Source organism: Chiloscyllium plagiosum, unplaced genomic scaffold (genome assembly GCF_037043375.1).
Source record: "Chiloscyllium plagiosum isolate Xiang-an unplaced genomic scaffold, Cpla_swu_hap1 HiC_scaffold_26, whole genome shotgun sequence".
Taxonomy (NCBI): domain Eukaryota; kingdom Metazoa; phylum Chordata; class Chondrichthyes; order Orectolobiformes; family Hemiscylliidae; genus Chiloscyllium; species Chiloscyllium plagiosum.
In genome coordinates, this window is record NW_028270164.1 from 2,861,516 (window position 1) to 2,878,592 (window position 17,077).

The 17,077-nt window shown below is 46.0% G+C and overlaps 1 protein-coding gene across 2 annotated transcripts in view; it reads left to right on the forward strand.

Moving 5' to 3' along the window:
* The window catches only part of srgap2 (SLIT-ROBO Rho GTPase activating protein 2), a 196,215-nt gene that overhangs the window by 36,153 nt on the left and 142,985 nt on the right, over positions 1–17,077 (forward strand). The window contains exons 1-2 of one of the 2 annotated variants that reach the window (XM_043716324.2): positions 638–658; positions 12,733–12,928. In XM_043716324.2, coding sequence (XP_043572259.2) covers positions 12,846–12,928 — 83 coding nt within the window. In that variant the 5' untranslated portion in view covers positions 638–658; positions 12,733–12,845. Of the gene's footprint in view, positions 1–637; positions 659–12,732; positions 12,929–17,077 lie in introns of those variants that run through there. The other variant, XM_087973417.1, reaches the window with a different exon arrangement.

Genomic DNA, 17,077 nt, shown 5'->3' on the forward strand with positions numbered 1-17,077 from the left:
TAACATTCCCCCTCAGTCTCCTGTTCTCTTAAGACAAAAGCCCTAGCTTGTCCAACCTCATGCTCAAGCTCAGACCGTTGAGGATAGGGGAGTCTGTACTGGCTTATGGAAGAAGCAGAGACATTTGGTCAAGGGGCAGTTTTAAATTTAGCGCAACGCTATGTTAAGTCTCGAGACCATTTAGGATGCTTCCCTCACCCTAATAGCTACATCTTCAGCCACTTGTTCATGTTTGATTAGGGACATTCCTTTATAATGGGGAGATTCCTTAAGTTCCCCTTTTGAGGCTATATATTTTTCCCAGTGATTTTTGAGAATGGGGGAAGTTGGATTTTTAAAAAATTGCCTACTTTGCCGAATGCTGACCATCGTGTCTGATTTGAGATTTTGTTGCACAGATATACTTTCATCTCACTTTGTACATCTCAGTTTCTACCAACTGGTTGCCTGATTGAGGAAGCTGAAACTGAAATCGGGAATATCCCTCATCACCGTGGATCTGGGGGAGGGACTATTACTATGTTGGGTCACGGTGCATCAGGCTGTCCTCTTTAGATCTCGTGTCTGGGTTGTGGTGAGAGCAGTTTTATTTTTGTGAAGACACGAGAGAGAATGAAACACTCTGCGATAAAGACCGTGTACATACGTCTTTGTAAAGGTATTTAAAACTTGATATTTTTAACAAGAAGGATAGTGACCAGAAAGGATAGTGTGAGCAGATTCAAAGGTAACTTACAAAATGGAAAGAAAAGGTAAATTCTTGAAAAGCAAGAACAGTGCAGGGCTCTGGTGCAAACAGATTGGGTAAAGCGAGACTGATTGGATACGCTTGTCAGAGTCAGTACAGGAAAGATGGGTTGAATGGCTCCTTCCTGTGTTATTTTTTGATCCTGGTAAAAGGCGGTTTTGTTTGTAATTCCCAATATCATAACAATCTTTGCAAAGAGACATTTTACTGTCAGTGAAAGATTGAAAACTGGGTTGATTGTGAGATGAATTCTTGAGTCTTGTGGTGAAGTCTCGATGTTACTGAGCTTGGAGCTTTAGTCTTATTCGCTGATTGTATTGGATTTGTTGAGAGATTTGCTGCCCTGTTTGCTGTGGTTCAGTGGACGGAGTTGTTCAAGTTGCTGATTCTCATTTGCTTTTTGTTGGGGTTGAAACTGACCATTTTCTAAGGTGAGGAGAAAGTGAGGTCTGCAGATGCTGGAGATCAGAGATGGAAATGTGTTGCTGGAAAAGCGCAGCAGGTCAGGCAGCATCTAGGGAACAGGAGAATCGACGTTTCGGGCATTAGCCCTTCTTCAGGAATGAGGAAAGTTGGTCCAGCAGGCTAAGGTGTTTGGTGTCTGGGAGGATACAGGTTGAGATAGGGAACACCACCCTTTAACAATGTATGTGGATGAGCACTTGACATGTCACAACATAACAAAACAGTGGACCAAGAGCTGGGAAGTAGGACTATAGCAGTCTTTGTTGGTAGGCAAAAGTGAGGACTGCAGATGCTGGAAACCAGAGTTTAGATCATCAGGAAGGGCTTTTGCTCGAAACGTCGTTTTTCCTGCTCCTCGGATGCTGCTTGACCTGCTGTGCTTTTCCAGCAACACCCAGTCTTTGTTGGTGCAGACTCACTGGGCCAAAGGGACTCTCCTCTGCTGTCTGATTCTATGAGCTGCCTCTGGGGGTCAGTGAGAGTGAACCCTGCTGCTGAGGAGCGGGGTAGGCAGAAGCACATGGCCATTCCAGGATTCACAGCTCAGTGCTGACGGTGGCAAGAATACACTGACTGTCATCAGTACCATTTCTCATCGCTCACGCTGCCACTCGATAACACCACATGGTTATTGCTGGAAACTGGGAAAACATGGCTTCATGAATTCATACTTCTCAAAGCCAGAGGATGTATTATTTGTCAACTGTTACTGACACTTTGCACGCTGGGCTAGACCCTAGGAAACAGGAACAGGAGGAGGCCATTCGGCCCCTTGAGCCTGCTCTGCCATTCAATAGAATCGGGGCTGATCCGACATTCCTAACATCCACTTTCCTGCCCTTTCCCCTCGATTCTCCGATTGATCAAGAATCTATCTCATCCTTGCAAGGTTTGTGAAGATTTGTAGCTCAGGTTGAAGTTTAGGGTGTAGGTTTGCTCACTGAGCTGTAGGTTTGATATCCAGACGTTTCATTACCTGGCTAGGTAACATCATCAGTGGCGACTTCCAAGTGAAGCAAAGCTGTTGTCTCCTGCTTTCTATTTATATGTTTGTCCTGGATGGGGTTCCTGGGGTTTGCGGTGATGTCATTTCCTGTTCGTTTTCTGAGGGGTTGATAGATGGTATCTAGATCTATGTGTTTGTTTATGGCGTTGTGGTGGAGGGCCAGGCTGACATAGGACAAACAGGAAGAAAGTTAGCCACCAGGATACACGAACACCAGCTAGCCACAATAAGACACGACTCTCTCTCCCTCGTAGCCCTACACACGGATGAAAAAAGTCCACCATTTTGACTGGGACAACACATCTATCCTGGGACAGGCTAAGCAAAGACATGCCAGAGAATTCCTAGAGGCCTGGCCCTCCACCACAACGCCATAAACAAACACATAGATCTAGATACCATCTATCAACCCCTCAGAAAACGAACAGGAAATGACATCACCACAAACCCCAGGAACCCCATCCAGGACAAACATATAAATAGAAAGCAGGAGACAACAGCTTCGCTTCACTTGGAGGTCGCCACTGATGATGTTACCTAGCCAGGTAATGAAACGTCTGGATATCAAACCTACAGCTCAGCGAGCAAACCTACACCCTTTCTCTCATCCTTAAATATATCCAGGGGCACTGCCCCCACAGCTCTCTGGGGCAAGGAGTTCCAAAGTCACTCAATCCTCAGAGAGAAGAAATTCCTCCTTCTTTCCCATTTCAAGGTGCCCCTTTATTCTGAAACTCTGCCCTCTGGTCCTAGACTGTCTGATGAGGGGAAACTTTCTTTCAGCATTGACCCTGTCAAACCTCACTGTATGTTTCAGTGAGGTCACCTCGCATTCTTCTAAACTCCAGGGAGCAGAGTCCCAACCTGTTTAACCTTTGCTCATAAAAGACTCCTTCCATCTCAGGGATCATCCCAGTGAACATTCTCTGAACTGCACTCAAAGAAATTATAGTTTTCCTTAAATAAGGGTCTAAAGCTGCTCACTATGCTCCAAAAGTGGTCTCACCAGCATCTTGGAGAAAGTGAGGACTGCAAATGCTGGAGATCAGAGTGGAGAGTGTGGTGCTGGAAAAGCACAGCAGGTCAGGCAGCATCCGAGGAGCAGGAGAGTTGCCATTTTAGGCATAAGCCCTTCCATCACCATTACGCCTGAAACGTAAATTCTCCTGCTCCTCAGATGCTACCTGACCAGCTGTACTTTTCCAGCGCCACTGTCTTTGACTCAGCAGCAGCTTGTATGATTGCAGTAAGACTTCTCCACTCTTATATTAGAATCCCCTTGAAATAAGGACCAACGTTCCATTGCCCTTCCTGATTCCCTGCAGCCCCCGTGTGCTAGCTTCCTGTGTTCCATGCACAAATCTCCCCAAGTCCCTTTGTGTTGCAGCTTTCTGAAGTTATTCTCCATTTAAATAATACTGTTCTTTTGTTCTCCCTTCCAAAGTGAACATCTTCACATTTTCCCAAGTTGCAGTAGTTGATTTGCCAACATTTTTCCCACTTAGGTAACCTGTCAATATTTCTTTGCAAACTTTTCGTACCCATCTCACAACCTGCCGTTCCAACAATTTTTATATCATCTGCAAATTTGGCCACAGTACCTTCACTTCCTTCCTGCAAGATGTTAATGTATATTGTAAACTGTTGTGGTCCCAGCATTGATCCCTGTGGGACCCCACTAGGTACAGGTCATCAATCTGAAAAATAACCCCTTTTCCGCACTCACTGTTTCCTGTTAATTCTCTATCAATGCTAATGTACTACTATCTCCAACAACATGGGTACTTGTCTCATAACTTAACCTTTTGTGAGATGCGTTGTCAAACACCTTCTGAAAATCCAAATGCAACACATCTGCTGGTTCCCCTCCATCTACTCTGCTTGTGACCTCCTCAAAAAAACTTGAATAGGTTTGTCACACAGAATGTTTCCTGTCATGGAGCCACGCTCACTCTGCTTGAGTAGATTCTGATTTTTCAGGTATACTATTAGAGGGGCTAGGTACAGAGAGAAGTTCCCTCTACACTGAATCCAGGACAGACACACCCTTAATGTTCCTCCCAGAACAGATGCTGCTTCTTCAGCTGTTGGACACATTAGCCTTCCCTCTGCATTATTGCTCCGCTTTCAGTAAAACTGATATTGTGCCAAACTGAAGGTGCTTCTTGCCCTGGGTTTGAGCTGCAAAGCATTAGTTTGAGACTTGCTGCAACATATTTCAGTTATACTGTAATACAGAAATGTGCACATGATGGAAAACCCTGGGGCAAAGATCACTGCATTGCTGAGGCTGCCAAGAATAACAGACTGTCCATCAACTGGAAGGGAAATGCCTTCAGGTGCCCATATCCTCCTCCCCCGCTCCACACACACACACGGGCACACACACACACAGACACACACGCGCACAGACACACACACACGCACAGACACACGCACGCACACACACAGACACACACGCACAGACACACACACAGGCACAGACACACACGCGCACAGACTCACGCACACACAGGCACACACACGCACAGACACACACGCACAGACACGCACATGCACACACAGACACACGCACAGGCACACACACACGCATAGACACGCACATGCACAGACACACACACATGCACAGACAGACACACACACACATGCACAGACACGCGCACAGACACAGACACACACATGCACAGACACAGACACATGCACAGACACACACACGCACAGACACATGTACACACACACATGCAAGACACATGCACACACACGCACAGACACACAGACACACACGCAAAGACACAGAGACACACACACACATGCACAGACACACACACGCACAGACACGCACAGACACAGACACACACATGCACAGACACACACATATGCACAGACACACACGCGCAGACACACACACATGCACAGACACACACGCATGCACACACACATGCACAGACACACACATGCACAGATACACACACACATGCACAGACACACAGAGACAGACACACACACGCACGCACACACACAGACACACACGCACAGACACACCCACACGCACAGACACACACACACGCAGAGACACACACACGCACAGGCGCACAGGCACAGACACACACACAGACACAGTCACACATATGCACAGACACACACACACGCACAGACACACACAGACATAGACACACATACGCGCACAGACACAAAAATGCACAGGCACAGACACACACGCACAGACACAGACACACAGAGACAGACACACACACATGCACAGACACACACACACGCACAGACACACACATGCACAAACACACACACACAGACACACACATGAACAGACACATATGTACAGACACACACACAGACAGACACACACATGCACAGACACACACACGCACAGACACACATACACAGACACACATGCGCACACACACGCACAGACACACACACGCACAGACACACATGCACAGACACACGCACAGACACAGACACACACATGCACAGACACACACACACGCACAGACACAGATGCACAGACACACACATATGCACAGACACACATGTGACACACGCACAGACACACACACAGACACACACGCACAGACACACGCACAGACACACATGCACAGACACAGACACATGCACAGACGCACACACATGCGCAGCCACACACAAACATGCACAGGCACACGCACAGACACACACACATGCACAGACACACACACACACACACACACACACAAACATGCACAGACCCACACACATGCACAGACACACATACGCACACAGGCACACACACACACATGCACAGACACACACACATGCATAGACACAGACAGACACAGACACACACACAGACACACACACACAAAGGCACAAGCATACACACACATAAACACTGACACACACTGTCACATACAGAAGCACACACACATATGCACATAAAATCAAATGCAGGCATAGACACAGATGGACAGACACGCACAGACACACCTCAGTTGCCTATCGAGGCCTCTATTTCCACCACGTCCTGTGGTTTGCCATCCCTTTCCTAATCACAGGCTTGAACATACGCCAAGAAACTGCAAAACAGCCTGTTTACTACAACAACAAGAACTGCAAACGTGTCCAAACAGAACTGGGAAGTGGCCTTAAGGAGTGCCCCTTCAGACTGAGCAGAGCTCAAAACTAGAAATTCCTGATGGAGCTAAACTTAGCTCTTGAGCATATGTTTCTGTGTTAATCTCAGTGTTGGCAGTTTGCTCATACTGACTCCATCTATTCTTCTCTCATTTAATTCTGTTATAATAGCATCTGACGTTGCTTTGGGAGTTTTCATTGTCAAAGAGATTAATTGTTCAAACTGGGTGAATGGGGGCGAGATCTGGAATGCTCAACTTGAACAGGTGATGGAATTTGATTCCATTAGGAATTCCAATAAGGTTGACCCAGGACAGAAGAACGAGCTTTCTTTTCTTTATTCTTGTTTGGAATGTGGGCATTCCAGGCAACGGCGGTATTAATTGTCCCTAAACTGAGTGACTCTCCAGGTCATTTCAGAGAGACAGCCACATTTGGCTTAATTTGATTTGTTACTGTCCCATTTACCGAGCTACAGTGAAAAGTGTTGTTTTATGTGCTTTACAGGCAGATTGTACAATCCCAGGGCATCGGGGTAACAGAACAGAGTACAGTGTTCCAGCTGCCGAGAGGGTGCAGAGAGAGATCAGCACTCACATTTGATAGGTCTATTCAGTAGTCTGATAACCACGGGGAAGAAGCTGGTCTTCAATCTGTTCATACGTGTATACAAACTTTTATATCTTCTGCCCAATGTAAGAGGGTGCACAAGAGTATACCCGGGGTGGGTGGGGTCTTTGATGATGGTTGTTTCCCGAGGCAGTGGGAAGTGTAGATGGAGTCAGTGGATGGGAGGCTGGTTTATGGGATGGACTGGGCTGTGTTCACACTCTCTGCAGTTTCTTGCGGTGTTGGGAAGAATGGTTGCTGTATCACGCTGCGATGAATCCAGATGGGCTGCTTTCTACAGTGCGTCTCTAAATATTTGTGAGATCACTTTGGGTCTGGAGTCATATGGAGCCCAGACCAGGTAAGGGTGACAGCTTCCTTCCCTGAAGGATGTCAATGAATCAGATGGGTTTTTACCATGATTGACAGTGGTTTTGTGGTTGTTATAAGGCTAACAACTCGAAGTTCTGGATTATTATCCAACTCAAATTGCACCATTTGCCATTCTGGCATTCCAAAGAAGCCAGAGAAAAGTGACAGTATGGAAAGAGGCCATTCAGCCCACCAATTGGAACCCATGTTCCACAGACCATTAAATTACTTAAACGAGGAGTTATGAGGGCTAAACGGAGCCAGGAAATGACTTTGGCAAACAGGATTAATGGAAACCAAGGTCTTTTATGCATATATAAGGAGCTAGAGGGTAACTAGGGAAAGGGCAGGTCCACTCATGGATGAAGGAGGGAATTTATGTGTGGGGGCGAGGAAGTGGGTGAGGTCCATAACAAATATTTTACATCAGTATTCATAAAGGAGAAGGACATGGTGGATGATGAGTCCCGGGAGGAGTATGTTGATATAAAGGAGGAGGAGATGGTGGGTGTTTTGAAAAACATTAGGGTAGTCAGTTCCCGGGGACTTGATGGGAACTATCCTAGAACACTGAGAGAGATGAGGGAATAAATTGCTGGGGCCTTGTATGAAACTCTTGTGAATGTTTGTATCCTCTTTAGTCGTAGGCAATGTCCCAGAGGATTGAAGAATAGCCAATGTTGTTCCTTTGTTTAAGAAGCACGGATAATCTGGAAAATTACAGGCCAGTGAGCCTTACGTCAGTGGTTGGGAAATTATTGGAGAAGGTTCTTAGGGGCAGGACTTGTTGACATTTGGAAAAATGTGGTCTTATTAGCAATAGGCAGCATAGCTTTGAGCGAAGAAAGTCATGTCTCAAACTGATGCCATTTTTTGAGAAAGTGCCAAAGCTGCCTGAGGAGGGTCGGAAAGTGGATGTTGTTTGTGTGGACTTTAGCAAATCCTTTGACAAGGTTCCTCATGGCAGGCCGATACAGAAGGGAAGTCACATGGGCTCTGCAGTGAGCTGGTAAGATGGATACAGAATTATGGCTTAATCATGGAAGACAGAGTGTAGTGGTGGAAGGGTGTTTTTCTGACTGGAGATCCATGGCCGTTGGTGTTCCACAGGGATCAGTGCTGTTGTTTGTAATATATATATATATATATAAGTGACATGGAGGAGAATGTATGTGGCCTGATTAGTAAGTTTGTGGATAACACAAAGATTGGGGGAGCTGCAGGTCGTGAGGAGGATTGTCCAAGCATACAGCAAGATACGAATAGGCTGGAGACTTGGGTGAAGAAATAGCAGATGAAGTTTAATCCAGACAGGTGCATGGTGATGCATTTTAGAAGATCTAATGCAGGAGGGAAGTGTACAGTAAATGGCAGGACCCTCAGGAACCTGGCCAGATGGAGGGATCTAGGCCCACAGCTCCCTGAAAGTAGCAACAGAAGTGGATAAGGTGATCAAGAAGGCACCTGGCATGCTTCCCCTCATCATTTGGGGCATGGAGTAAAGGTTGGCAAGTCATGTTGCAGCTGTATAGAAGTTCAGTTAGGCCACATTTGGAATATTGTGTAGAGTTCTGCTCGCCACAGAAGGATGTGGAGTGTTTGGAGAGGGTACAGGCATGGTTTACCAGGGTGGTGCCCGGTTTGGAGGGGAGCTATGGGGAGAGATTGGACAAACTTGGTTTGTTTTCACTTGAACGTCGAAGGCTGTGGGGTGACCTTATAGAGTTTACAAAATTATGAGGGGCATGGATAGTTCCTTTTCCCAGAAATGTCAACTACTATATGACATAGGGTTAAGGTAAAAGGGGGTAAATTTAAAGGAGATTTGAGAAGAGGGTGATAGGTGCTTGGAATAGGTTACCAGGGGAGGCATCATGACAGACACATGAATAGGTGGGGAGTAGAGGGATATGGACTGTATAGAGGCAAAAGGTTTTTGGTCAGCACAGTGTTGGTGGGTCGAATGGCCTGTTCCTGTGTTATAATGTTCTTTGTTCTTTATTAGCCTGGGGTTCTGGATAATGATTCTGGATTAGTGGTGCTGGAAAAGCACAGCAGTTCAGGCAGCATCTGCGGAGCAGTAATGGATAATGGATCATTGCTACAACATTCCCCCCCCCCTCCCCCAACTCCCAGCCAAATGTTTGGAAGGTTATGGGAAGATGCACAGGGGCATGGATTGGGCAGCTCTTGCAGTGAGCTGGCATGGGAAAGATAGACTGAATGGCCTCCTCCTGAACTGTGTAAAATTAGAAAGGAAAGATATCAACTCACTATCAGAGCTCAGACTCTCCTGAAGGCGTTTAATCCTTTTTTTTGTTCATAGATTGTGGGTGATGCTCATTTATTCCCTCATTTTGGAAAGTGATGTTCTGGTGATGCTACCTCATAGTTCAATGGGACGTTCAGACATCAGGATGGGCTTATGCAGAGTATGTTTCTCATTGGTCAATGGCTTTCTCCTGTTCTTTTTCTGTTTGACTTCAGTGGGTGATTGATCGGTGGGTTCAGGGCACACTGTCGGTCAGAGAGTGTTGACACGGCCGCTGATAGTTTTGTTTGTGTGCTGGCCGAGAGGAGCATGCAATTCAATATGAGGCCCCTTGTGCTCAATTAGTCAACATGACAAAGAAAGGGCATTTCAGTGAGAGAAACTAGGATCTGCAAATTGGCAAGAAGGAAAGCAATGGTCTGGTGGTATTATTGCTGGATTGTTAACCCAAGGACCCAGGGAATGTGCTGACAACCCAGGTTCAAATCCACGGTAGATGGTGGAATTCAAATTAAGTATCTGAAATTAAGAGTCAAATGATGACCATGAATCCATTGTTGATTGTCAGAAAAACCCATCTGGGTCACTAATGTCCGTTAGGGAAGGAAACTGCCAACCTTACCTGGTCTGGCCTCCATGTGACTCCAGACCCACAGCAATGTGGTTTACTCTGAACTGCCCTCTGGGCAATTGGGGATGGGCAATAAATGTTAGTGAAGCCCATGTCCAATAAATAATTAAAGTGATTGGTTCATTCAGAAATAGACTAGCTTTGTGTCTCAGAATGAACTCGCCCAATCGAGTTCATGTTGGCATTCTGATCTCTGACCCTAACAACAAATTTCTCGCTAGATTAGCAATCCTGAGGTTCATAGGTTGGAATCCCAGCATGGCGTTGGTGAAATTTGAAATATATAAAAAATTTGGAATAATGGCAACCACATAACCCACTGTCAATTGTCAGAAAAACCCATCTGGGTCACTAATGTCATTTAGGGAAGGAAACTGCCATCCTTACGTAGTCTGGCCTCCATGTGACTCCAGACCCACAGCAATGTGGTTGACTCTTAACTGCCCTCTGGGTAATTAGGGATGGGCAATGAATGCCGCCTGGCCAGTGACACCCTGATCCTGTGAATGAATTAAGGAAAAGAACCCAGCACCTTATGAAAAGAGGAGGTAGTTTGTGAAGGGAATGCAGATAGGAAATGATTTGCTGCAGATGATTCAGTGATGGAATGTGAAATAGGAGCGAAAGAAAAATTCCAGAGAGAGGTGTCGAGGCTGTGGAGCTGATTTCTCTCACGAATCGATGACTTGCCAGATGCCGAGTTTTAACAAAAGTGGGACTGTGAAGCTGAGTGCAGTCAGGAGAAGCAATGGTCATTTATATCCAGGAAGCTCCGTTCTCTCATGACTATCACTTAACCTCTTTAAGACTTGAGCAGTTTCTCAGGCACCGTTGCGTGTGGAGAGGCCTTGTTGGTGTGGGGATTCGAGACAGGAAAGTGTGGTTGCCTGCCCGAGAAGATTTGCTGAAACAGGAACACGTCGCAGTTCGGCAGAGGCTGTGTCCGTCCTTCACTGCTTCATCGTCATCACCGAATCCCTGGAGCTCACGTCACAGCTTCAGCAGCTGTCCTGAGGTTTTCTCTGAAGCAAACTGTGTTTATTTTTATTCTGCTGGATGTATCCAGCCAGAGTCTTCTCATCAAATTCTGTTTGAGTGTGCTGTTTTAAAAACTTGATGAGTTTTGTAAAAGCAGATGTACTTGTTGTTACCTCATAACAAAAATCTCAAAAATGAAGCAGATACCTGGTTGGAGATTATTCACTTTCTGTTAATTTAATGTTTATGAAGATTTCCTGTCTGTGTTTCAGAGAATATTCAGAAAGCTGACTGAATACTGTGCAGAGGGAGGTTGGCTTAATAAATCAATTGCCCCCACCTTAAGTCATTAATTAGTTTTCCATCCAAACTCTAACCAAGGCCTGGAAACAGGCTACTCCCTTGTCTGTATGCCCCAGGAGATCGCTACTTCAGACTTGAAAGAGAAGAAACTAATGAGATGTTATTGTTATCGTAAAGATGTAATCTACAAGTTGTGCTTAACTGAAGTCATCCAGAGGGAAGGGAGATCATTAGGGAGACTTCCCATTGGCCTCCGAGATCAGAGCAAATTAAACTTGTGCTCAGAGATGGAAAACGATATTGACTGTTGTGGCCAATGGTGGAGTGGGTTTTTTTGTGCTCTGAAATATTTAGTTGGCTGCCTTTGATTTACATGATGGTAAAGTTTTTTTCCTTTGCCTGCTTGGTTTCTTGTCCATCTGGTCCAACTGCAACTGATCCTGAGGATTTGATGTAAATCCATGGGAAAGACTGTGAGTTATGATCTCAGCTGACGTTATGACTGGACAAGTCAAATCCCAAGATGACATCTAGCTCGATAGATGATTTTTTTTGTTGTTTTTGGTGAGGTGGCAATGTAAACAGGCCAAACTACAGATCTGGCGTTAAGAATAAAAAAGAAGTTTACTATACAAGGGAAAGGCAAACAAAATATGATCTATCAAGCCAGATTTCACACTGGGACCTGCTGTATCTAGACACACCATCAGCTGGCAACATAACAGTAATATATAGCCTGTAGTTCCTGGCTCCATTCAGTCAACCCTTAATTATGTTTAAAATAAAATACAGAAGTGTGGATGCTGGAAATGAAATTAAAGCAGAAATCGCTGGTGAAACACAGCGGGTCTGGCAGTATCTGTGGAGAGAAAGCAGAGTCAGTATTTCAAGTCCAGTGACCCTTGTTCCGGGTCTCTCGCTTCTCTCTCTCCACAGCTGCTGCCAGACCTGTTGAGTTTCACCAGCAATTTCTGTTGTTGTGCCTTAATTGAGGTTGTTGTGTATCTCCCTGTTTAATAACATGCTGCAGGTTGTGGGACGGGGGGGAGCTGGGGGATGCAGCCAGTGTGGGGTCTGTGTCAATACTGAAATGGTGGAGCCATTGGGACCATGCTGCCCTATTAACGGTAACGTTTCTGGGAAGCGGGAGGAGAGCTGAGACGAGAGCGAGCAGAGTGACTTGGCTCACTCCCTGACTTCTTTCTTTTGTTTTGTTGCAGAAATCCGAGCTCAGCTCCTGGAACAGCTGAAATGCCTGGACCAGCAGTCGGAGGCCAGGGTGCAGCTCCTCCAGGATCTGCAGGACTTCTTCCGGAAAAAATCCGAGATCGAGATGGACTACTCGAAGAACCTGGAGAAGCTGGCTGAACGTTTTATGGCTAAGACCAGGAGCGCCAAGGACCACCTGCAGTTCAAGTACGTGGGATAAAATTTAATCCTGACATCCCTCAGGAAATCCATTTGTTTCGATTCCAGTTTGTAACTCTGTTATTGTTACACATAAACCCCAGAACACCTTGATTGGCTATTATACACCATGATACGTGTTTCAAACCATGCTATTTTCAATTTGAAGTGTGGACAAGATATCCTTTTTTCTGTTATTGATGGAGTATAAGCAAAGAGTACTTATGTATCAAAGAGTGAATTTGAGACAGGGTTAAGCACTTGTAGATTTATTAATGGTTAATCAACTAAACAAACACACAGCCAACTGCAAGGTTACAAGCAATGCTCTGATAAACATTCAGTGAAGCTCTGTATATTTATTGGCAAACACTCCACATTCCAGCCAGCTAAACACGATCTCCTGATCTTTCACTTCATCACAATTACAGCATTTAAAAAGCATCTGGATGGGTATATGAATAGGAAGGTTTGAGAGGGATATGGGACAAATGCTGGCAAATGGGACTAGATTAGGTTAGGAATCTGGGTGGCATGGATGAGCTGGACGGAAGGGTCTGTTTCCGTGCTGTACATCTCTATGACTCTCTGACTCTATCTGCGTCTTTACACTGTTCCCAGTTATAAGCTCAGTTAAAAAAAACACTGGATCACCTTGTCCCCGGTCAACAGTCTGGGTTTGACATTGGCCATTATCACTTACAAGCAGTAAGACTGAAAAGGCGCCATCTCTTTATCCTGGACATAACACAACGATCTATTTACACATACTACAGAGAATCAAAATATGGATGTTTTCATGACAAGAAGTATCCAAGGCCATTTGAGACCAGCCCAAAGATACATCAACTTTCTCCACTCCTATAGCAATCAATCTCAATCCCTCAACGAAAGCCAATTGTATCAACTAACCCGGAGGCACATTTTCCAGCAAGCAGGCAGGGTGAGGATTAATGGAGGGTTCTGAAACAAGTGTGAAAGAGCTGTATTAAAATTTCAGCAAAATGTTAATTTGAATTCTTCACTACGAGAGGGGCCACGAGATGCTGTGACCTTACTCTGTTTCCCCTTTCGTCGTGTGGGCACACACTGCCCCCTAACCTATGACACTGCATTTCTCATGGCCAATCCACCCTAACCGGCACAGCTTTGGACAGTGGGAGGCAACCGGAGCACCCAGAGGAAACCCACGCAGACACGGGGAGAACGTGCAAACTCCACACAGACAGTCACCCGAGGCTGGAATCGAACCCGGTTCCTTGGCGCTGTGAGGCAGCAGTGTGACCCGTGACTGATAGGAAATCTACGAAGGGGATTAATTGCTTGGGGACCTCTGCAATGGGTTTATTTCTGAATATTTACGGATGTAGTGTGTTAATACAGAGAGTCCCCACTGGGCAGTTGCTTTTAATCTGTGCTGTTTTTGTGTCATTCCACTTTCCAATCATTTGGCTGCTCCCGCTGTTAGGAGATGATTTTCCTCTGTAGTTTTTTCACTGTCATTGTCTTTGTTTTGCTATCGAGCTGTTTCCATCTCCCTGCTTATCTGGAAGCTCAGATAATTTGACGGGAGATCTCTGTGCAACGGGGGGAGCTGGGCTAGTGGGTCTGAGCTCAAACAGGGGGCCTGGTAGATTCAGAATCCCTATAGTGTGGAAGCAGGCTATTCGGCCTAACCAGTCCACATCGCCCCTCTGAAAAGCATCCCAGCCCCCTAACCTATGACACTGCATTTCTCATGGCCAATCCACCCTAACCGGCACAGCTTTGGACAGTGGGAGGCAACCGGAGCACCCAGAGGAAACCCACGCAGACACGGGGAGAACGTGCAAACTCCACACAGACAGTCACCCGAGGCTGGAATCGAACCCGGTTCCCTGGCGCTGTGAGGCAGCAGTGCTAACCACTGAGCCACCGTGCCTCCCCATTATTGGATTGTTGCTTGTGAGGATGAGTACAGTAGTAGCAGGGCAGATGAACAAACTAAGTGCGGCTTTGTGATGCAGGAGGCCATTCTGGGTGGGAGGGGTAGAATCAGAATGGAGCTGGAGAGGAAGATAGTATCCTTAAAGGTGCAGTTCTCTGCAAACGAAAACCTGGATCCCTTCCTCAGTGACAAAGATAAGGACATTTCCTCGTGGCTGGAGATAAGCTGGGAGCAGGAGGGAATGATCCAGTTATTGTGGCATTGTGTCTTGTGGCTATTTATAATTAGAAAACAGAATCGGAGAGGTCTGTCCTACTTATTCTCACACTCGACTCTTTCTGAGATCTGGTGGCCTTGAACCAAAATGCCAACCCTTTCACCATTCGCTGTGGAGTTGCCGAGTCTGGGTGAATTTATTCCTGGAGACTTCATCTAATGACTTCTTGCCCTAACTGTCCCATCCTTCGGCCACTAGTCACCCAACTCAATTACCTTCATGACCTCAACTCCCTGCACCCAATCAGAATGGCCTCAGCAACACCTTTGAGTGTTAGCTTCACGTGTGGGGACTCCAGGTCAATCCTGGAGACTCGGCCACCCTTTGACTGGAGTCTTGTCCAATGCAAGTTTCTTGTTTTTTCTCCTGATTTCAAGATGTTGACTCCTGAGCTATCGTTCCAGCTGGTGCTTTAATGGAAGTAAAATACTGCAGAATATGGAAATCTGCAATAAAAATGGAAGGAGCTAGGGAACCGCAGCAGGACTAGTAGCAGCTGTGGAGAAAGACACTTGAGTGTCCAGTGTCTCCTCTTCAAAACTGAATAGAGCTAGAAAATGCTGAAAATAAGTTGCTGGAAAAGCGCAGCAGGTCAGACAGCATCCAAGGAGCAGGAGAATCGACGTTTCGGGCATGAGCCCTTCTTCAGGAATGTAATCTTTAGGCTCATGCCCGAAACATCGATGCTGCCTGACCTGCTGCGTTTTTCCAGCAACACATTTTCAGCTCTGATCTCCAGCATCTGCAGTCCTCACTTTCTCCTAGAGCTAGAAAATGTCAGTATTCCTGTTTTGACAAATGGAAGGAGCAGTGAGTGAAACAGATGGTGAGGATGTCCAGAGCAAAAGACTGAAAGGGTGTTTGTATTGTTATTAAAGGAGAGAATGAGATGCAGAATAGGTGGTAATGGTAGGTGTGAACAATAGAAAATAGTTTAGAAACAAACATTTGCTGGAAAAGCTCAGCAGGTCTGGCACCATCCGTGGAGAGAAATCAGCATTAATGGTTTGGGTCCAGTGCCCTTTTGGATTTTATTTTAAAAATAGTTTAGCTTTGCTGAAAGCAAACTTGTGTGTTGAAACATTTTGGTACTTTGCCTGTGCAGTTATTGTTCATGCACAGAAGTAGCCCAGAGTGGTGGAGTATCTGATCCTGATCCCACATCTGAAGCTGATCTGATCCTGGATGGTGTTTTCCAGTTTGGAGTCAGTGGACAGTGATTAAGAGGATGTGATCTGGCTTGTTACGTTATCTCTTCCCAGCAGGCAGTGCTGAGGCTCAGTACAGCACCTATTGGCTGCTTAACCTCAAGCTGTCTAAACCCCAAACCCACTGGAATACACCCCCGAAACCTCTCCATCTCTTGACCTCTGCCTCTGCTCGTTTTGAAGACTCCTCTGCGTCTGTGGGATCTGCTCTATCTGGCGCATTAATTATTCAAGCTTGCTCCCTGCAGATTGGCTGCTGATCTCGGGCACCATTGGGCTGTGGGTATCTTCACATACACTGTCCCTGAGGCTGTTTACTCCTTCCTATTCATTAAGACTACACGGTGGCTCATTGGTTAGCACTACTGCCTCACAGCACCAGGGACCTGGGTTCGACTCTGCCCTCAGGTGACTGTGTAGAGTTTGCACATTCTCCCCGTGAGTTTCCTCCTACAGCCCAAATGAAGTGCAGGCCAAGTGGATTGTCCATACTCAACTGCCCATAGACTCCAGGGATGTGCAGGCTAGGTGGATTTGCTGTGGGAAGTGCAGGGTAGGGGTTGGGTCTGGATGGGAATTTCTTTGATGGACTGAATGGCCTGCTTCCACACTGTAAGAATTCTATGATTCAGCATTCTGCTGTACACAGCACACTCTCTAGTGTCTGAGAACTCTCTCTCTCACATGCCCATTCTCAACTGGAACCTTCTACCTTACTGATGTCAGATTTTTGATCATTCTGTTGA